This window comes from Manis pentadactyla, chromosome 13, assembly GCF_030020395.1.
Source record: "Manis pentadactyla isolate mManPen7 chromosome 13, mManPen7.hap1, whole genome shotgun sequence".
NCBI lineage: Eukaryota > Metazoa > Chordata > Mammalia > Pholidota > Manidae > Manis > Manis pentadactyla.
In genome coordinates, this window is record NC_080031.1 from 105,359,433 (window position 1) to 105,382,447 (window position 23,015).

The 23,015-nt window shown below is 43.4% G+C and overlaps 1 protein-coding gene across 8 annotated transcripts in view; it reads right to left on the bottom strand.

Moving 5' to 3' along the window:
* Positions 1 to 23,015, bottom strand: part of PRELID2 (PRELI domain containing 2) — a 93,096-nt gene that overhangs the window by 16,758 nt on the left and 53,323 nt on the right. For 2 of the 8 annotated variants that reach the window (XR_008993468.1, XM_036894937.2), the window contains 2 exons: positions 16,155 to 16,224; positions 8,109 to 12,193 (listed from right to left, as the gene is read on the bottom strand). Coding sequence is in view for 5 of the 8 variants with exons in the window: in XM_036894937.2 (XP_036750832.1) it covers positions 16,165 to 16,224 (60 nt within the window). In the remaining 3 variants the exon portion in view is untranslated. Of the gene's footprint in view, positions 1 to 5,877; positions 7,505 to 8,108; positions 12,194 to 12,215; positions 14,251 to 16,154; positions 16,225 to 23,015 lie in introns of those variants that run through there. The other 6 variants (XR_005026756.2, XR_008993469.1, XM_036894952.2 and 3 more) reach the window with 6 other exon arrangements.

Genomic DNA, 23,015 nt, shown 5'->3' on the forward strand with positions numbered 1-23,015 from the left:
CAGACACTGAACGAGGTCATCACGAGAAGGGCAGTGCACTAGGGAGACCCAGCCTGATGTGCAGACTCACAGAGAGATTCCCAGAAGGCACTTCAGCTAAGACTTGGAAGAAAGACGGGGCTGAGGTGGAGGAACCCAAAACCTTTGTGCTTCTAAAAAGTCCACGGTGGGAGTGAAGAAGGCACCCCATCTAGGAAACTTGAGACCAAAGAACAGTCCTGCAGGGAGCTTCCTGGTCCCTTTTTTGTTTCAGGTATGCCACACTAAGTGCTGGAGAAACTGGAAACCTGGAAATGCCAATGGGTACAGAAAAAAAATAACAATAAAATCCTGCTCTCTAGGCACCAGGGAAGGGGCAGGCTTGCAAGACAGAAAACATTTGGAAGATCATCTCTGTACTGCAGCCAAATACCATAGAAAAAACTATGGCTGCTACCTTAACTCATGTCAGCAAAGGCCAAGTGAGCAGCCTAGACCCCCACTCTCGCTGGGCTTGAACAGGGCTTCGCAAGCCCCTGCCAGGACAGGGTTGGAAAGGACCCACACAGAAGCTGGGGCTTTCATCCCCACAATGTGGTAAGGAGCACCCACCCGCTCCTGGCAGAGACTGTAAGAGGAGATGGGGTTTCCACCCCCACCTGGCAGGAGGGAGGAGCATCTTTCCATCCCAGCTGAGGCGGTGTCCTGGGAGGTGCGGCAGGGAATTAGAACACTCGCCAACCCTGTGGTATCAGTGGAGGACAGGTGGGGAGTGGTACTGAGGACTCTCACCCATCCCAGCCAGGAAGATGTCAGGGAGGCCTAGCAGGAAGCCAGAATCCTCACTCCTCCGGAGCCGTAACAAGGGTCTCTGCCCCCCTCAGTGGAGGCCGAGTGGCAGTAATGAGGCAGTGCCCACCCTTCCCCTTCGGTGTCACAATAAACTGGTTAAAACAGACTGTCTAAATAAGATCCAGAGTCTCATAACATAATGCCCAAAATGCCCAGGTTTCAATCAAAAATTCACTCATCATATCAAGAACAAGAAAGATCTCAAACTGAAAGCAAAAGACAATCGATAGATGCCAACACCGACATGAAAGGGACATGAGAATTATCTGGCAAATTTACTTCTAAGCAGTCATTACCAAAGTGCTTCAATGAGCAACCACAAACATATTCGAAACAAATGACAAACTAGAGAGTCTGAGAAAAGAAGTGGAAACAGAAAAAAGAACCAAATGGAAAATTTATAACTATAAAAAATAAAGTAAAAAACCTCAAGGGTTGAGCTCAAAAGGAGAATGGAGGAGACAGAGAAATAATTGGTGAACTGAGAGAGAAAGTAACAGATTACTCGATCTACACAACAGAGACTGAAGAAAAAACATAAACAGGGCTTCAGGGACTTAGGCAACTATATCAAAGGTCTAACATTCACGTCACCATAGTTCTAGGAAAGAAGAAAGAGGCTGGGGCTCAAAGCCTCCTTGAAGAAATGACTTCCCAAATTTAGCAAAAGACATGAATCTATAGATTAATGTAAACCTCAAACACATTAGAAAAACTCACAACAAAGAAATCCACAATAAAATACATCACAGCCAAACTTTAAGAAACTAAAAAAGAAAAATCCTGTAAGTGCTAAGAAGAAAAGGACGCCTTTCCTAGAGACAAACAGTGGATTTCTCATCAGAAGCCAGGGAGGCCACACGAGGTGGCACGTTCTTCAGTGCTGGAAAACCTGTCAACCCGGAATCCTATGCATCCTGTGAAAATATCTATAAGGAATTAAGGGGAAATCGAGACATTTTAAGATAATGAAAAACTAAGACAATTGGTTTCCCACAATTCTATCCTAAAAGAATAACTAAAGTAGGTTCTCTAAACAGAAAAGCAATGACAAAAAAAGAAATCTCAGAACATCAGGAAGGAAAAAAAACATGGTAAATAAAATATGGGCAATACAGTAAACTTTCCTTCTATTGAGTCTTTTAAATTACATTTGATGGTCAAGCAAAAACTATAATGCTGATATTATTCTAACTACATATTGAAGAAATATTTAAGGTAATTAATTATAAACACAGAAAGGTAGGAACATAGAGGGTAAGGGTTCTACACTTCACTCAAACTGGTAAAATTTTTATAATACCAGAAGACTGCTGTAAGCATGCTTACAAGTAGTGTTATAATTTATATATGTGTGTGTATATATATGTATTCTAAAATGTGTTAGAATAACCCAAAGGAAGAAAAAAAAACAGAAAAGCAGAAATAAAAAATAAAATGGAAGGTTTACACCCTAATATGTCAATAATTACATCAAATGTAAGTGACCTAAATCAACAAGTCAGCAACTGGCAGAATGGATTAAAAAATTTGACCCAACTCTATGCTATTTACAAGAAACTCACTTCAAACAAAATAATACAGGCACATTAAAAGTAAAAGGATTGAAAAATAAATATCATACAAATATTAACAATAAGAAATACAGGCACTCCAGCTAAAGGAGACTTCAGGGCAAATAGAATTACCAGGGACAGAGAAGGACATTATATAATGATAAAAGGATTGACCCAAAAGGAAGACATAGCAATCCTAAATATATATGCCCCAAACAACAGAGCTGTAAATACATGAAGCAGGAAATCAACCTACATAAAAAGAGAACTAGACAATCCACAATTGTAGTTGAAGATCTCAATACTCCTCTCTCAACAATTGATAGCACAACCAGAGAGAACATCAGATATAACAGAAAAGAATTCTACACTATCAACAAACAGGATCTATCCACATTTGAAAAACATGCCATCAAACAACAGAGAATACTCATTCTTTTCAAGTTCCCACGAAATGTATATCAAAATAGATTAGACATCCTGGGACAGAAAACAAACCTCAGTGGATTTAAAGGATTGAAAATGCACAGGGTGTGTTCTCCAGCCACACTGAAATCAAACTAGAGTCAGTGACAGAAAGTCAGCAGGAAAATCTCCAAACAATTGGAAACTAAACAACACACTACATAATCCATGGGTCAAAGAGAAGTCTCAAGGGGATATTTTAAAAAATACATTGAACTGAGTGAAAATGAAAATACACCATATTAAAATTTTTCGGATCCAAAGTGGTGCTAGGAGGGAAATTTATAGCACTAATTGTATACATTAGAAAAATGGCAAATTCTTAAAACAATAATCTAAGCTCCCACCTCAAGACCTAAAAAGAGAAGAAAGAAATAAACCCAAAGCAAACAGAGAAAGAAATAATAAAGAGCAGAAATCCATAAAATACACTTGAAAAGCAATAGAGAAAATCAAAGAAACAAAGAGCTGGTTCTTTGAAAAGATCAATAAAATTGACAAACATCTAGCAGACTGGCAAAGGAAAAAGAGAAGACATAAATAACCAGTATCAGGAATAAAATAGAGCATGTCATTAAAGACTAGGTAGACATCAAAAGGATAATATGAAAATACTATGAACAACTCTACACATTAAAATTTGACAAAAGAAAACAGACCAGTTCCTCAAAAAGCACAAACTACCACAACTCACCCAAAATAGAATATTTGGACATCCTTACAGCCACTAAAGGAATCACATTTGTAATTAATAATCTTCCCAGTCAGAAGTCTTCAGGCCTAAGGTGGTTTCACTGGAGAATTCTACCAAATGTTTAAGGAAATTAACACTAACTCAACACAATCTCTTCCAGAGATTGATGAGTGTTAACTGTGCGCCACGCACTGTTCCAACTGTTTTTACATGTCTTGAACTGATTTGATCCTTTCAACAACCCTGTAAAATAGACCCTCTCATATGAGTGCCTATTTTATACACTCCATCTCATATGAGGAAAATGAAGTCCTGAGAGCTTCTATACACAGCTAGGACACAGCATAGCCAGGTTCCTGTTCAGGCTTCTGGGCTGCATTTGAATCAAATCACATGCTCAGATTTCTTGTATTTTAATCTTAATCTATTACCAAATTCACTGTTAAATTTTACTTTTGTGACAGGAAAATTCAGATCTGGCCAAGACATGCTACTTCAACAAAGTAGTTGGGGTACTATCATAGTTGGCACTCTCGGTAGAAATATATGTGGTTTGTAAATAAAAATAAAGGTTATTCCTGCTGGCAACTGCCATACAATTTCCCTCTAGATGACAGTGAAAACATGTCCGAGAGAACACAACCAGAAAAGAGGTTTGTTATTGGAAACGGTAAGAGCTTCACCATAGCACCATTATAATTACAAGGATCAACAATCAAAACACTGCTTCATTAATTTTTTCCTTGCACTTGTTATTTTTCCCATCAAGACTGATTATACCCCTTCCCATTGATTTTAACAAGCACCCTGAATTAAACACTGCAGACAGACTGGTCACAGAAAGCTGCAGTGTGTAGGTGGATCTGAACTGCCTCCACGTAGGCAAAAACAGTACATTACGAACATTATATTGACAAATACAATTTTCCTGACTAGTGTTTTCTCTGAACAAAAAACATGACTGCGCCCCCCGAAAAAAATCTTACAAAGAAAAATAATTTAATATTAGTATTCATTCAATGCTGTTCATACTTAGGCTCTGCTTCTCAGCAACTAAGAGCTCTGCCCTGAGTCAGCCTATGATGCCCCCGATGGCTTGCTCAAGTTGACTGGGTATCTGCCATTGGGTATTAAAAGATATTGGCAGGCAAAGGCCATGCTCTGGGATGTGAGGCCCACTCTGAGGAACACGGGACTTTTGAGAGTCCCAGGGATTGGGGGTGACCTACAGCAGGGTTTCTCCAGCTTTTCCAGAGAAAGAACTGACTCCCTCCGAAAGAACCACGCCCTGGAGCGCTTCGGATGTAGTCATTGCAAGTGCCTGCATCAGGCTGAAGCATATGTAATCGCCAGTCTTTGGTATTTCTGTTAGACTCAACCTAATACAACACCTGCTATGTACCAAGCAGCATGCTAAGCAGGGCTCCAAGCAAAGTGCCTTTTAAGCCTCATTTTTTTAAGCAATTAAGGGTCCATTCCAGTTTTACATTCCACCAAGTTATATGTGATATAAAAATAATGTTTTCCCCACAAATCTTTGAGAAAAATGAATGCCCATCTCTCTAGTGGTTTCACACCCCCATCACAGAGGGACTATGTATTCCCAGGGGTCTAATACCCTGTTCTGAGCTGCAGGTGACACACCCCAGGAAGTGGCTTCAGAAGCAGATCAGGGTAAAATAAAGGCCTGGCTGACACCTTGCCCTTTCCCCATTCTTCTCTGCAAATTCCTTGCCTTTAATCAGGCCCCAAAAACATTGTCACCACTTATTTTGTCCAGGAAGAAATGGTTCTCCTCATATCTGACAGAATAATTAACACCTAAGGTAACAAGTTATAATGCTAGCTTCTGACTTCACACATACAAAAAGATGACTTTCCATGCCGGAACAGTTCCAACTGTAATTAAAACTGTAGCCATCTAGTTCCTCAGATATGACTCCAAGTTTTCCAAAGGCTTCAGATCTCATCACCGGGATATGAGCAGAGCAGCTGCACTGGACTTTTTCCTCCTGTATCAATGGATATGTTCAGGGAAAAAAAGAAGAAGAAGGAAGACATGAATGGAGGCTCTCGACCGCCAGGCTGCACCCTCCGGTTCTCTGGAATGTCGTTTGTGAAAAGAAAAATCAGACAATACTGCTCACAGCCACGGTGGCCTCATCAGCGACAGGCGCCCCCGTGGTGGGTTTTCCCCCTTCCTTTCTCCTCCCCTCGCCCACGCCCTGTTTCCATTTACAGTAGCTATATTCTGGGGGTAATTCACTCATCAAAATTCTTTCTGGCTGCTTTTTTGTAAACCTCCTGATATGGGGGGCCAGGGGAATTTTTTTTTTTTTTTTAGCTGATTGACAACAATGATTTTGGTTTTGTCCAAACTGATGACTAACTACATCCTTAAACAAACACAGATCACAAAGGAACTCGAGTCCAGAAAATAATTTCCTCTAAACCTCCAAAGAAACTGGCCTGTAGTAATTTCAAAGTCCAAACAATGGATGGACTTTGGAATTTAGGGAGACACCTAAACTCGCAATGGATAAACAAAAGCACACAACTGAACGGTTAGCATATTCTCCTTTGTCATCGGATCTAAAAGTTCATCCTGGCACCGACACAAAGAAGTAATGATTCCATCAGCAGCCTAACAGATGGCAGGCACAAAATGGCTCTAACCTTCCCTGAGAATGCAGGAGAATAGCTCCATGGAGTTTAATTTAACAGGATGGTGGCTGCTGTTTTCTCTCGGCCGCCTCCTGCACAGCATGCCTGTCCATACCTCGGATGGCTACATCTTAAGGTCCCGCAGTGCAGTTACTTCAGTTAACTCTTAAGACAAGCAAAGGTCTTGAGTTACTATGAGATCCTTTTTTCAGATGAGATTTTGTTCCAACAAAACTCAAGCTTTTGATCATAAAGAAGAGTATTTTTAGGGTCTCTTTTCTTCTATTAGCATTTAAGAGACACTGGAGCACTTTTTTCCTAGACAGTGAATTATATTTTTCCAAAGGACTTGAGGTAAGACACTAGAGAGGTCTCATCTTGTAGTCGCCACCTCCAGCCAGCTTCTGAAGGGTCACCACTCACGCGAGAACGGCCATTACTTCTGAAGTGGGTAGGAACTGTCGCCCACGGCTTCGGGATCACCTGGGGAGCTTGATGCAATACCGATGCCAGGGCTGCAACCTCGAATCCCTGGGGGTGGGACCAGACATCAGTATTTTGCAAAGTTCCCAAGCGGGTTTCAACTGGCAGTCAAGGTATGCGAGAAATACTGCATTTGAACATTTAAATACTGCCTTTTAAAGTCCTATAAATTCTTCCTATTGGTTAACTTGATTCCTATTCTGTCTCCATCACACTGGGTTTGTCATTCTTCTTGGGACTCTACCTCTCTACCTGCCTCCATCTCTCCAAGGCTTGTGTTAGGTCCTGAGGTTTGCAGGATGAGCCCGTACTAGTTAGCATGGCCACATAGGCACCCAGGAAACACCACTGCTGATTCTGCAGCCCTAAATTCAGGAATGTGCACAGACCAGGCTGTAATAGAACAATCTGAAAGCGAAAGACAATTATGCTTTAATGTCCTATATTCTGTGATCACTGTGCTCTACCAAGTTCCCGTGCTGCTCAGATGGGGAGGCAGTCTCATGCAGGGCATCTCCACCCTTCCGTATGCAGGTGGCCTAAGGAGAACCAGCTATCTTCCAAAAGGCATGATGGGCCCCTCGCTCACTCACACATGATCATCCGCAACTGCACAATCTGCCAGCGAGGCTTCAGGGCCTCGGAGCTACACATTTTTGTGCTGACTTCTCCACTGTGCATCCTGTACTTTTTTTGCCTCCTTCAAATAAGCAATCACCATTTGACTTACCCAAGAGGTAGCTCTGTCCGGTCTTACCATTAGTTGGTGTCTACTATTGTCATCTGTCAGCATAACCATGGTACAAGCCTTCTGGAAACACAAGGGACCAAGTCAAAAGAAAAGACAATTCCTGCTGTTCTCTTGCACACAGAAGGTGCTCAGTAAATGGAGGTTGATCTAAGGACTCTACCTCTAAAGGCACCCAGGCTCTAGCAAAAGAAAGTCATCAATAGGCTTGGACAAGGCATTTTGGAAACAAGGCATAGAAACCCATGCAAATACATTCAAATGAAAAAGGGGGCAAATGAAAGAATAAAGGCAAATCTCAAGGCACCAAGGTAGTGGCTACAACAAAGTAGCCTCACAGGTCAACAGGCAGCTGCTCTGTCTCTCCCTCCCTCTTGGGACCCCTTGATTTCATGCTACTTTTGTGCTGTGCTCCATTTCTCTCCTTCTGCAGACCCCAGTCCTTTGTTCTAGTAGCACATGGCCCACTCAGGTCACCCTGTAAGAGCGACCGCCGTTTATTTCTGGGATAAACTTTAATGGCCCACTTTGGGAAGGTGGGGAGCTAACATGACATGTTGGGGCTCATCTGGGGCTACTGAAAAGAGTAAGGATCTTTACTACAATGATAAACACAAGCCCTGCTCAGTGAGCTCATACCCCCAAGAAATTAAAATTCATGCATAAATATTGTTGTAACACCTTTATTTCAGAATGACTGCAGGATTGAATTTCATCAGTATACAACTAATTTATGGCTCTAAATCACAGGAACACTGAATCAAAACACTTTATCCTGCACACTTGGCCTGAAAAATGTCCACTTGAATTTGAATCTATTTATGTTTCACATTTTAGGACTGTAAAAACACCAACACGACTGGGGAGGACAATGGCTTATAGTTGAAAAGAAATCATTTGTAGCAACATCTCATTTATCCTGAAGTCCCAGACCTAGTAACAATTGTGGCTGAGGATCAGGGAGTAAAATTAGAGGAAGTAGAACCACAAAAATAAAGTCACCAAGTTAACAGAGCAACATTCATTCATTTTAGAGCTAAAGAAGCCTCTCAAACCCTCCCTCAGATCCTGCTCACTGTGATTTGACGTAGACTATGCAATTACATGTACGTTTATCCCAATGTCAACATTCAAAATTTCCCACCCCTTGCAGCCCATGAGAGGGAAGTTCCTAGAGGCAGGCAGAGTAATATCAGAGAGAAACGAACAGACAACAGTGAGGAGACAAGAAAAACTATCAAAACTGCTAGGAACTCAATGAATGGAGCCATTCAGTATAGCGGCTTTAACAAACCTAGTAAGACCTGAAAGAATTAAAAACATACATGACAACCCTGAAAAGATTTCATTATCTTCAGTAGATCCTGCTTGCAAAAGCAGGGACAGGTTTACCGAATTAAGAGTTGCATGCAAATGGTTGAAATGAAACAAAAAAGAGTAACCTTGAGTTTATCTATACCATGCATCTCACAGTGTCTGATAAATGGGACATTATTATACACAGACTGCTTATAAAATACACAAAGCAATTTATATAAAAAGAATATAGCACCTTTTTTATCCACCTGTGATCGCAAACATAAAAACCCCTCGCAGTAATAAAAGCACCACAATCGAGCAGGGATAGCTTAAGTCAGCTTCTCTCTGCTTGAGAACTTTATTTTGTGTCCTGAGTGATTAACTGTACTGATTTTGCAAAAACACAAAAATCTTATATGGTAGGAGACTCAGAGGCCAAAAACACCCGCCCTAAAACAGTGTTTCTAAAAGTATGGTCTGTGGAACAGCACACCCTAATCTCCTGGTGGACTTGTTTTTTAAAGTACTATTCCCTGAGTCCCAACTAAAATTTCACAAACCAGAATCTCTGGGGGCAGCTCCAGGAACCTGCCATTTGGCACACCCACCCAAGGATTTCTGGCACAAGCTGGGTCCGGGAATCACTACAGTAAATCATCACCTTGAAGTACAGCCTCAGCAGATGAGTCGGAGAGAGACTGGCCAGGTCTGGGGGGTCAACCCTGTCCCCCACTTGTTCCTAATATACCTGGTCAAGGATATGCTCCTGGTTTGACGTCTCTTATACTGGAATCTAAATAGTGAAGTTAAATGTGGGCCTCTAAATGTTTTAATCACAGAAAAGGGATTCTGGTACGTCATAAAAATAAACCCTAACAAGCCTCAGTTAATCTTAAAAAGAATGTAAGCTTTCTAAACCACGTATGTGAAGCTTGAAGTCCTGGGTGTCTGACAAGGGGGTAAAAATGAGGAGGGAGCACGAGCATCTGACCCAAGTCCAGAGGACTGCCTGGGAGTTGGGGGGGGGGGGTGGACATCTAAAAGCAGCCCTGGAGGAGGCAGAATGCAGCTCGCTTCCAGAAGAGGAAAATGCAAATCTGTTCCACGTGGGCCGGGATGTGCAGGCTGGTCCTTCCCAGAGGCTGCGAACTACTGGCAACATTTTTGTTTTGGCCGCACAGTGTTTTAATTGTGTGTTGTGAATTCACTCCAACATGTAAGAATTGGGAGATTTTTTTTTTTAAGAATTCTCTCTGTTGTAGATTAATGATACCAAAATAAAAAAAATTAAAAAAGAGAAAAGAATTCTCTCTGTATCTGGAAAACTGGAAATTGGAAGAACTAGAAAAACCAGCCACACAGCAGCACCATGCAGAAGCCAGGGAGCACCTGCCCACCTCCAGCCGGGTGTGTGCTCCCGGGGCGCCCCTGGGGCCGCCAGCCCACTTGGCTCATCAGATCGCCTGCCGGACCCATGAAAGCGCTTGCCTTGAACATCCCTGCTTCAAGGAATTGTGACAAAAATTCAGCCTCTCTGTGCTTTACTCTTTCTAAGGAAAACTTTCTTACAAAGTTCTTTCCACCTGAGGCATTTTGACAAAAAAAATCAGATGTCAGAATGCTATAATTCACTGTAGTATTCTCATCCCTAGCTGCCCAACGGAATCACCCAGAAAGATTTTAAAAATACAGATGCCTGCGTTCTGTCTCCAGAGATTCTGATTCATTGGCCTGGGGTACAATCTGGGCACCAGGAGTGCATGAAATTCCCCAGGCAGTTCCGATGACAGCCAAGGCTGAGAACTCCTGCCTTCGGAGGGTGCAGGTTGTTGGGTAGGAAGGGTTAAGTTTCTCCATGTCAACATTCAAACAAATTTCTTATCTCTCCCCTCCATGATCATTTGTATCACCTCTTATTTTTGGAAATGGGCTATTATTCCATAAGGCTACAGAATGCCATTTACAAACTGGAAAGGGAGGTCAATATGTGACCTGGTTTCTACCGTTCATTTTCCCCCCATCACAACTAAAGAATGAAACACAAAGAAAATGAGGAAAAATTATCCTAAGAGACAAAACTCAGGCAGCACAAATTGCTCAAATACAATAAGAAGAGGTTCACAGTGGCAGGCTTGTATGAAAAAAATACAATTGCTTTGAAATTCATCAATGCACTAAAAGGAAAACTTTTCAAATATAAAAAAAAAGAACAATTTCCTCAAGACTTTCCAATAATGGCCCAACTTCTATCTTAAGAAGATGAATTCCAAATTATTGTCTCTCTTCGAGCTTCCTGCTAGGTAGTATGCATTTATATTTTGACTCCCAATCATGAGAAATGGAAACTACTGTCATCTCATTTTCAAACAGTAACATACCTTGCATTACATTTGGAAAGTACATTTTCAAAATGATTTCACATAATAAAATCAGCCTCTGCTGGACTTCTACTATGCAACAGGTAAGATGCTAGGCACTGGATAGACATGGTCTCAAATCGGTCCAACAACCTCACAAAGTTAATCCATAACCCCACTTATAAATTTTTTTAAATGAGCTTCAGCAAGATTTAAAATTATGTACATGATCATTGATCTAGTGAGTGTCGGTGTGTGGATTCAAACAGGGTCTGTGTCTCAGACTCCCCAGTCTGTCTTTTCACACAAAACTACCTTATTTAATCATCACGATCCACAGATAGAAACATCCGTGCACGTGATCCCCGTTTGCCCAGGGAACAGAGTGGTGAAGAAGGACTTGTTCCCCATCACAGAACAAGTTAGTAGGAGCCCAGGTGATCACCTGCCTTTCTTCATCTCATGTTCTCTCAGAGGACCAAATCACACGGCTCACATGTTACATTATAAAAGCGATATACTAATGGCAGGTGTGTAGTACTTACGGGTAGAAATCAGATGCTCCTGATCTCTGAGAATCTTACACATTACCATAAATATGTCTTAGCCTCAACACAGGTCTGGTACACTCCTGTCTGTTCCAAACCACCTACAATTCAGGTGTCAGGGTCAACTCCTTTATTTATCCCAGAAGCCTCTCATGAACCCTGCGAGTAATGATGCTGATAACATGAGGGCACAAGCATCACCCCCCAGGCCGCCAGCCTATCCTTGGGTGCCCTGACACCACCATCAGGCAATCGGCAAGGCACCCAGAAGAAGGGTGGATATCACCTTCTATGGGATTTTTTGCTTTATTTGTAAAATCATTAAGAGACTGTGCCATAAAAATCCAGCTAGAATATCTCGTCTCCACGAGCGCCACTTCTGAGGCAGGATCCCAGGGGAGTGGATCATTCCATGTCTCGGCAGGAAGGCCTCTTCTTCGTGAAGCTGCCAACATTGTATCCTTTAGTCTGTATTTCGAAAGCTGCGTCTATGACGTGTTGTGGCTGACAAGTGATTCTCAAGCACAAGAAGACACAACGCGGCTCCCCTGAAAGAGAAAGCAAACAGGCCTCACCACCTACGAAACACGCCTCACCAATCAATACTTACTTACCCACTTTTCTGAAGCAACTCTGAAGGGTCACTTGGATGCTACCACTGGATAATTCTTGAAAAAATTGCATTTCTGCCTCTAATAACCTTCAAACAAAGCAAGAACTTCATTGTATTAAGTCCAACTACCCGAGCAGCTGGCTCAAAGCAGAGTTCAGCTATAGCTGAAGTCGAGGTCTTTATCACCCTGATGTGCAGGCGTGCTGCTATGTCATCAACCCTTACCAAGCCGGGTCCCCCAACTGCCAGCAGCAAAAACAGATGTCAGGGCTATTTGTTTTATTCAAAAACGACAGGAAATCAAAAATCGACCAAATGGACTTGTCAGCAGCAACACACAAGCAGGCTGGTCAGTGAGATTTATGGACTTCCGTTCTGGGTCATAATAAAATTGCCTTCTAAGCTTTCTGATTTTCAAATGCCCGCTTGGATGCATGGGCTAGAGAGCTCCAGGGGGTTTCTGTAGTGCTGGGTCCCATACGCAATGCGGTCACATTCTATGTGATTTACACTATGCAAATAGGAAATGTGGTATGACATAAAAACTTTAAATAACGTCTTCTGTGTACACTGTGCAGACCCCACAGAACTCTTTTTAAAAATTAAGTATTGCAACATTCTGAAAGCTGGCAAATTGAGTACATTGTAAACAGCACCTATTGCCCCATCACAGGGCTACTTTATCTGCTAAACAAAATGCCTATAATTCTACTCCGCTATGAACATGCACAGGAACTTCATGGGCAATTTTAATGATTACTATTGTTGGTATTTTCACTTCACTGTTGTCATAACTTTAATGCTTTTTTATGCCTTAAAGTAACATCATATCCAAGTTGCATTGTTAGAGCTAATGCAGAGAAAATAAACTGTCACACTATTAACTTTGGAACAGAGGTAAGATGTGATCTGATGCTTTAATAAAAAGTCCAAAACCACCACCACAAGGCTCCCTGATGGGAATTTAGGAAAAGGTACATTCTAACCCAAAAGACAAAAAACTTTTTCTTAAAGGACCAGATGGTAAACATTTTAAGCTTTGCAGGCTATAATATCTGTGTCACAGCTATTCAGTCTGGGGTTGTCGCTAGAAAAAGCCAAAACATAGCCAGAAGCATAAAGTCCGATAAAACTTTATTTACAAAAGCAGATGGCAGGCTGGAATCGTCCTGTGGGCCATAGTTAGCTCACCTCTGCTCTATGACCAGGGAGCTAATTTCCCCCCAATCTTTAACATAGCACTTTACTGTTCATTAAAACTAGTTCCGCCACCTACAACCATCCTCTCCATTTCCATCAAGCTAATTTTGAGAAAATAAAAACTCCATTACAACAGGCACATTTCAAGCTTGCAAAAAATTTATAAAAATAGTCAGGGAAATGGGGTACGAAAAGGAAGTCATAATTGGCAGTGACATCAAAGCCCTAAAATGTTCCCTATCACGTTGTTCCGGATGCTTACATGACTGTGTATTTCCCAAAATTCACCAAACCATGTACTTAAAATTGGTCAGTTTAACTGTACACAAATAATACCTCAAGGAAGCTGATTGTGAAAAGAGCTTAAAGCCCCAGCAACAGCCTCTGATTTGCAGTAACCGCAGAGACTGGGACGCCATCACACACCCCTTCCTGAAATTCGCTCCTCTGAGAAAACTGATCATGAATTGATAACCTTGAATTACATAAACCCTTCAGGGAGTCCGTTCCATTGCATGCATTCAAAGCGACTGTCCTGCACTAAACTCCTGGTGGTATACAGACCTCAACCACTTCACTTCAGGGAGGAAAATAAGTTGCTTTTTAGAAACCACAGTAAAAACAAAACCAACGAGAACACCAGGACATGGGTAACTTCAGACAGTAGGTAATGCTTGTTTCATTTCCTAACTTCCGTTGCCACATGGCTGTGAGTCTCATCTTCTTTCTTTTCTGTTGTCATCGCTCCAGTACGGAGCCCATCAACACTCAAGCAGACAAGAGGCTGAGATGCTAAAATCGGACAAAGGAAGAAATCTGAAGTCGTTGGAATACATGGCAACAATTTCAAAACCCCAGCTATAGCTTTCTCAGTACCACTGCATTTAATCCGTCTCCACTCAGAGATGAGAACTCATTTAAAGCCACCATTCTCAAAGGGTGGTCGCCGGGGAACTTTTTAGAAATGCAAATTCTCAGGCTCCACCCAAGACCTCCTGAATCACAAACTCTGAGAATAGAACCAGCAAACTATGTTTCACAAATCCTCCAGATAATTCATTCTGATGCTCACTAGTGTTTCAAAGTCACTAACTTCACGTTTGAAAACCAGTATACACCTGCATACACTCTCAGCCAAAGGGAGATGCCTGCCCTGGGGTCCTTCCCCTTTCCAGGGCAGCCCACATCCAATGACTGGTGGACACAGGGGTCTACAGGCCCAGCCCTCTTCCTCCCTTCCAGACGGCCCTGCAGGGCATCCCACCTAGTCATAGCTCCCCATGGGATCGGAGAGACCTTCACCGCAATGACATCGCAGTTCAACGTCACCTCTGTCTCATCTGCTTGCCTCCCTCTTGAGTTGTTGCTCAGTGACCCTTCATTCTCTCATTTAACTTGGACCTTACTTTAGATCCCACCCTCCCTTGAAAGATGGGACCTGTGCCCTAGTGCTGAGCACTGGATGTGGTTAATGAGTCTCACAAAAATGCCAGCCTGGAAAAACAGAGCCATGCAGCCAAGTTCTTCTCTACAGTTCCTGAAAGCCCAGAGTGGACGTAAGAGCACAGCATATTTCGATTCTGTTCCAGCAGCACGGAAGGGCCATGACTGTGCTAGGTGAAATGACCTGTTTGGCCTCTCCAGCAGTGAATACATCTATTTGTATATGTTATGTATACAGAGGCTTTATATTAATCAGAATGGAGTCAAACCTGCAAACGAGCAGGAACATCTTGTAATCCTGCAGTTCTCATTCGTAGGCCTGGCCTGCCTTTTTTGAATGCTGAAGCACTTGTACAAAGATGTACCTTTGCTGCTGCTTTGGTTAACTGCTCTCAAATCTTATTGCATGTTACGAACAGGGTACCAGGTTGCTTACATAATACATGTGTTGTATAGTTTTAAGCCGACATAAGGAAATTTGAGGTAATTCTGAATCACTCAAGACAATGCTTGCTTTACTCAAAGGTTTTACCTTCTTTCAGATGTTTAAAAAATCTATGTCCAGTAAATGTTATAAGATGCAAGCCCACTATACTCATTTAGTTTAACCTTGATTCTCTCTTAAATAACTTTGCTCTGTCCTTTTCCACTACGAAGACCATTCTCCTTGATATAGACCATAAAAGCTTAAGGAAAACAAACTAATTGTGAAATCCCCCTGCTACCTGCTGAACTAGAAGTGGCATGTGTTTCAGCACAAGTGCCATCTTTCTACCATCCTGTGTGCCCATGGCAGGCATTGCTAATCAATCAAGGCCCTCTACCCAGAGCCTGAGAATTATCCTCAAGGCCTCAGAATCCTTCTCAATAAAATTTTATGCAGCCAACCCCAGTTAGTGGGAGTACATATGTCTCATAAAATACATTTATTTCACTAGCCAATCAACATGCCCCTTTCTGTTTTCCTTTGTGCTCCAAATACAGCTTTAAACTCCTCTTTTGATGGTCCTCAAAATGTTCCGAAATGCAGTTGGAAAGTGACCCAGCACACAGTACAAAACTGCTCTGAAAATCAAACAACTATGCAAATAAAGGTACTGAACAGATAATGAAACGCCTGCGAGACTGTGTCCTGCGCGTATGACTGGGAGACGTACAGCACGAATAATGGGGACACTGATGCATAACGCCGGGCGTATAAGCATGAAAACATGGCTTGAGTAAATAATTCTGATTTTGCTTTTGGTACTTACTGAGGATTCTTTATTCTGCTAAGGGGGCACCACACCGTTCCTTTAGCAGCATCTCCATTATCCTAATTCCCTACAGAGAGAAAAAAAGAAAAGCCAAAATGCCGTATTTCACGGACAATCACTTTTATATTTATCACAACCCTTTCCCTCCACGGTATCCAAGTCATGGACATGTGCATTTCAGGAAAGTAGGCTCACAGTCATACCTTAGACTTTTATAGCATTTTACTCATCAATTTCACATACATTGTCTCCATGTGTGCCTACCAGTCAGAATCCACCCTGGAGGAAAGAGGTAAGCAAATATCCCTCTCTTCTCCTGCAAATGAGAGGGTCAATCTTCAGACGCAAAGATGTGATTATGACAGGATTTGGATGTCATTATGAGCTGAGGTTTAGGAAGTCAAAGCTGGATCCGTGGGAATGGGAGCCTCTGTTCTCAGGGGCTGGTAATTGGTTTAGAAAGAATAAAAATGACCAAAGCCAACTTAAAATACAGCTCCCCAGGCCCCTCACAGGAAGACTGATTCTAGTCCTACTGAAAAAGTAGGCCCCTGAGTTTTGTACTTTCAACAAGCACCCGAATGATTCTCATCATCAGGCAGGTCTGCAAGACTGGATAGGCCCAGAGGAGAGAGGCAGGGACTCCTGCCTGGGGGCTGATCCGAGACCCAGGAGGGCAGTGCATCTCTGCAGGAGACAATAAAATAGGTTCAGTACCAAAGTACACTGAATGAAATGTAGTATTTCCTTCAGGTTGCAGGATGTCCTTCTGATCCGGGCTGGTCATCTCCACAGATACTTTCATTGTCTTGGAAGGAAGAAGTATTAATTAAAGGACCTCGACAGAATGCTGAGGAGCAGAGAGTAACTCAAGCAGCGAACGGCAGGACCAGGAGCGCCGGGGTCCTGACTGGTCAGTCAGGAGACCTGGTCGCAGCCCCGCCGGTAATTCTGCTGTGCCCCTTGGGCTAAGGCACTTTCACCCAGGACTGACTCAGACCCGAGAGCTCAGGGGACGGCGAGGCAGACGGGGCCGAGCAGCTGCACCCAAGACTTACGAGGGGAGCCCGCAGAAGCTGACAGAGACTCCCAGGCTTCCCCAGACCACTGCGATCAGAGCTCCAGGGCTGGCACCTGGAATCTGTATGGATAATATGCCGCACGTGGTTCTGAAGCACGACTAGTTCATTTGCTGGAATTTGTAACTGGAAGCTTGACACCACCTCCAAGACCCCTTCCAACTCTGCCAGTCTGGGAGCCGAGGAAGCAGTCCTCCTCCATCGTTGCTGAAGATACAGTATACACTGTACGCCTGTACTCTGAGAGCTACCCTCCCCATAAAGAGTTAGGGCTACAAGGAGGAAGGCGGGGATGAAAACAATCAGTGGAATGAAATTTAACCTATTCTTAACCTGAAATCCGAATTGTGTTCATTTCTGCTCTCATTCACTCAACACCAGATTCAGTTAACAAATATTTATTATGCACCCACTGCATGCACGGCAGATTAAGCAGCAAACAAGACAAAGTCCCTGTCTTCATGGAATTTGCCCGCTGGTGAATTTCACACACACACACACACACACACACACCCGCACCGCCCCATTTCAATTTTATGTTTCAACAAACTCCTGAACAAAAAGTAAGTGCCTTCTTTCTATTTTCAGGAGGAATAAAAATGTCCACATTTATTCCACTTCAAGCTTCTCTTTGCAGAGCGGGCCCGTAAACCTACACGGTGTGGGTTCAAGACCAGAAGAGCACAGTCCTTCCTCGGGAAGCAGGTGCTGGGGCCCTCCCCCCAGCAGGCTGAACCAACTGCCGCAACTGAAGACTTCGAGGCTTGCCTTAGGAAGTGAAAGACGTCATTTACTGAATTAATTGTGTTCACAACGTGACGGCTGATTTTTCTTTCCCTTTTTCCCCTCTCTCATACCACTTTAGAGAAGGTGGAGAAAGGGGGCAGAGAAAGAGACCTACAAGGCGGATTTAAAAGTAGACAACCCAACAGGGGGGCCAAACCATTATTTAGTACCTCTTTTTGCTAAAGAAGGACCCAGTCAAAGCCCAGTCGACAGAGTCCTTTCAGATCAAGTTCCAATGCTTAAAACTCAACCCTCGGGGTATCAGGCTTTAAGGGGCTCAATGTATGCCACCCCTTATCACACAGTGATGCCTGAGATGCAGAACAAACAGTGAGTGGGTCCACCTGGATGGATGCGGCTTAAGAGCTTCCTGGACAAACCATAAACCAGCTTGACTTCATCTCTCCTTTCCCTCCGAGGAATGTTCTCTTCTGCAAAGCCCTCTACTTGCCGACGTACAGGTGAGGGAGCCCTGCCCCGTCCCCCCGACCCCAAACGCACCCCTCAAAGGAGCCGCAGGGCCTCTCAGACTCAAGCACCTCATGAGCTCCCACTCTGAAGAATCTCTCAGAAATGGCTGCTTATTACAGGAAGCAAAAAGCCTGTCTGAGGAGGAGCCAGGCCAAGTTAGAACTAAAGGGAGCTCGATCCAGACAGTGTATTCATTTTGTTATCAAACAAATTTTGTTATGGAAATTCATGTTTCCTTAAGAAACCCTGGCTCACCTCGGAGGTCCGAAGAAGAACACTACTAGACCTTACAAGAATTTTAAAGTTCCAAGGCAGTTCTCAAAAGATACATCTATGGGGTACTCTTAACAAAAAAAGCATTGCCTACTTAATTATCAGCATGAGCAAAGACAGGTGTTCAAGGTCCCCCGCTAGGAAACAATGCCTTCCTGGGGTGGGCTTGGGGGTCATGGCTTTGGAGTGCCAGGAACAGTAGGGGCGCCCCTGGTGTGTAGGGCACTGCATTGACGCTGTGAGGGATAGGGGCGCGTTTAGACACGAGGCCTCTACTTAAGGGTCCATCGATCTTGGGGAGGAAGCCGGAATGCAAAATAACAGAAAGGCAAGACAGCCTTTGAGGAGCATTATCACGCTTAAAAGGAAAAGGTTCAATGGAAGAAAGGAAGGTCAGACTCATCTTGTAGAAAAAGAGGACTTGCAGAAGCTGCTCTTAGAGGAGGGTTGTGAGTCCGACCCAAGGTCCGGTTATGAGTGTTAACAAACGGAGTAGGAAGCACCGGGCAGAGGGAGGCTGACGAAAAGGCAGGGGGTGGGAACGTCAGCGTGCACACCGTTCAACAACTGCCCTCCTGAAGGGTGGGAGACAGGACTGGACGTCCAAGGAGGTGAGACCCTCACAAGCCCAACCCGTCCACTCCTCACGCCTGCACACACCCTGCCTCCCACGTTAGCTCTGCTCTGTCCTGTATTGCCCCAAAGGGCGCTGTAGTTATGCCACGACATTATCAGAGAGATTTCCAGTCAAGTTCAACATAGCTGTGAAATCTTGGATATTTTGCTTGAACTCTTGAATCTTCCACTGCCTCGTCTTTGAATGGAGATAATAACATGGACTTGTTCTGAGAATTAGTTGAAATAATGCCTAATCTGGTTACCGCACTATCTGGCTTCTGGGAAACAGGCAGTAATAAATAGCTGTTCATCTAACTGTCTTTTGTGATCATCTACTTCCTCTGGAAGAACAGTGGCCGTACATAGAAGGGGGGCAGGAAAGGGCTAGAGACTCAGTGAATGACTGTCGACCAGCTTACAAGTCCACTGCCCAGATGGCCAGGTGCTCAGAGGCAGAGAGCACAAGCCACCGACACCTGATGCCTACTGTCTAGGGCAGAATTTGGCACATACAGGTACTGGGTGGTGATGGATTAGAAGACTGGTTAACTGGGCACTTCTGAATGCAGGTGGATGGGTCTGAATTTTGGAATTACAGTTCAGTGCCCAGTATTCAGAATTCCTGAAAGTGTGGTTGAAAAGGTCAGGAGGATAACAAGGCTTGCAGTAGGAAAGGAAAGAACAAAACAACGGAAGAATGAAGAACTGAAGTACGAAAGGCAAAAGGGAGAGAATGATGTGGAAAGACCTCACAGGGGACGGGACTTAAAACGGGTCCTGAACGATCCGGTGCTTTAGGTAAGAGGGATCGTTTCGGATGCTGAAGTTTGCATTATAAAACCACTCCCCTTTTGATAAAAAGACTTGCATCCAGTTTACTTTATAAAAGCCTCACTTCCCTTTTGATTCTAATTTTTTAAATTAACTTGGTTTACATAAAACTTTGAGTCTTTTCATTTCTTTTACAAAGCATCACAATGTAGGAATAAAAGAAGAGTATGGGACCCCCCTGCTTCTGCCCTTGAGCAGTACCCCCTCCATCCTATAGCAAAGCCCACTCTCTTCATCACGGCTCTCGGGCTCCGTAGGGCCTGCTCCCAGCCCCCCAGGCAGTCCCTCCAGTCTCCCCCCACTGCAGCTGTCTATTCATGCCACACGCTCCTTCCCTTCCTCTTCTCTCACTGTTCCCTCTGGCAGGCGCAGCCCCAGACCTCCCACCGGCATGCTGAGTCCCTGCAGTGTGCAGACCCCAACTCCCCCAGCACCCCTCGGGGACGCCGACTGCCCTTGCTGACACGGCCCAGCCACGGCCTGGATCATAGAACTGGTCCTACTGTCTTTATAGCATCACCACTACAAAAATTCACTATGCTTTTTTAGTATTTTGCACTGTCTGTCACACCACCCCCACCCTCTAAAGAATGTGTGCTGCAGGGGGCATCATCTCTGAATGAAGGAAGGGGGATGGTGGGGCCCCGCACCCAGTTATCATCAAAAGGTGAGAGAAACACTGGCTCAAAACTTCTCCAGGAAGAGATCTCTGGCCGCAAGCATCTTTTCATCTGATGCTCTCCAAGTCTTTTATATTTAGGACTTCCTCGTCTATGAAACTGGGATTACACCAAACAATAATCATCATCAAAATGTATTAGTACATCCTGTGTGCCGGGCACTGTGCTCAGTGTTTTACCCACACTGGCTTGTCTTACCCTCCTATTAACCTTAGAGGATTGTTATCTTTTTGGGGGATGAAACCCAAGGCTCAGAAAAGTTAAGCATCCAGACCTAAACCACCCAATACCTAAGAAACAGAGCTTGGATTTTTCCTGAGACCATCAGGATTGAGAGTCCAGGGCCCAGGATGTTACAAAACAAAGAGGCAAAATGTTGAACTGGCATTGTGTACCTGAGAACATCTGTTAGAGAGTGGGCACACAGCACTGAAAATGATCAAAAAGCCTGATAAATTAGTCGGTGTTTCAGCCCTGCTCCCAAACCAAATGGCATGATTCTTAATACATGAATCAATATTTAATCACATCACAAATTATTTTAAATACAATGCTTTTCAAGTGGGAACATCCTGATAGAATGTATGACTTCAATATAATTTTCCCATAGTGGGTAAAAAACTCTTGAGTAAGATTCATTTTTATTTTGATAAATAACTCAAAATCTTTAGGTGTAACTGCAGAACATTAAACTGATAGAGTAATTCAGATAGTTTTGCTTCACATCATAAAGTTTCCTCTCTCCTTAAAGAGAGTATTTGATTCCACAATTTGTGGCAGTAGAAAATATATCCCAAAATAGTAAAATTTAAAAATCGGAAAGGACATTATATTATCTAGTCCAGACAGGAAACTCTCAGCAAAGGACTAAAAGTGGCTTCCATCTGATGTAAGAGGTGTCCTGGGATCAATCAGCAGAATAAAAGGTGACAAAGCCATTTCCCTATTGCCAATTTTCAAATAAACCCTGCTCTAACACGAACATTTCAGTGGCTGAAAGACATTTAGTCATTGTTTTCTGTTTTATAAAGTTACTTACCCCACCTTCCAAAGTGACTTAGTCTATTGTCCTTTTTAACTTTTAAAAACATGACGTCTTTATAAATTTCAGCTCGTTCACCATCAGTCAAGGCCAGTGTCCCACCCAGGACCACATCCCGTCCATGACATCTCTGACAGTTGGTCACCTGCTCAGAAACCTCCATACATGGGAAGCTTTCTGCTCCTAGGCCATCCGTGTCCCACCCAATTATAAGACCACCTTCCTTAAGCTGAAGGAGGACCGCCTCGGAGCCTGGCACCAACAGGGCCCAGCACCAACTCGTTGCCTGACTTTTAAAAACTAAAACACAACAAGGTTCCTATCAATTCCCTTTATCGGTCATTCTTTTTACTACTCATCAGATTTCAGCTCAGTCATAAATTTCGCCTTGTTTCTTTCTGAGAGAGAAAATGGTTAGCAGTATGCTTGTACAATTTATCAAAAAGTTGTATCTAATAGAATAAATCAGTCCAAACAATGCCCAGATAACAATAAATCAGAAAGATGCCCAGATAATTCTCCTTTTATCTTTTATCTCAACCCTTCTCTTCCCCCAGACTTGTTTATTTCTGTAAGTCATCAATCTTCTTTACATGTAGGGCCAGTCTACTGTGTCTTCAAATTGGGTGTTTCCTTTGAACAAAATATAATTTTCCAAAGCCATAATTTAGCCCAAAACCCACTGCACCAGATCTCGACAGCACTGAGGTTGATGATGATGATCATGGGCTGACTGCCCGTCAGGGCCTCACCTGCATTATCTCATTTAATCCCCTCAACATTTCCAGGTAAGGAAACTAGGCCTCCGAGAAATGAGCAACTTGCTCAAGGTCACATAGCTAGTAAGTGTCCAACCTGGAATTTTAACCTGGATTTCTCCAACTCTTCCCACAACCGGGTATTTGCCTCACTGAATCTGTTTCTGCGCCCGTAAAATGGGTGGAAGGAAAAGACTAAGTGCCCTTCCTTGCAGGACTGCTCTGAGGATTCGGGGAGGTGACACATAAAGCTCCTGACCCATGACAGACTTCTGGGAACTAACCATCGCCTCCTGTTCTCTCCGGGGCCTGGGAAGAGG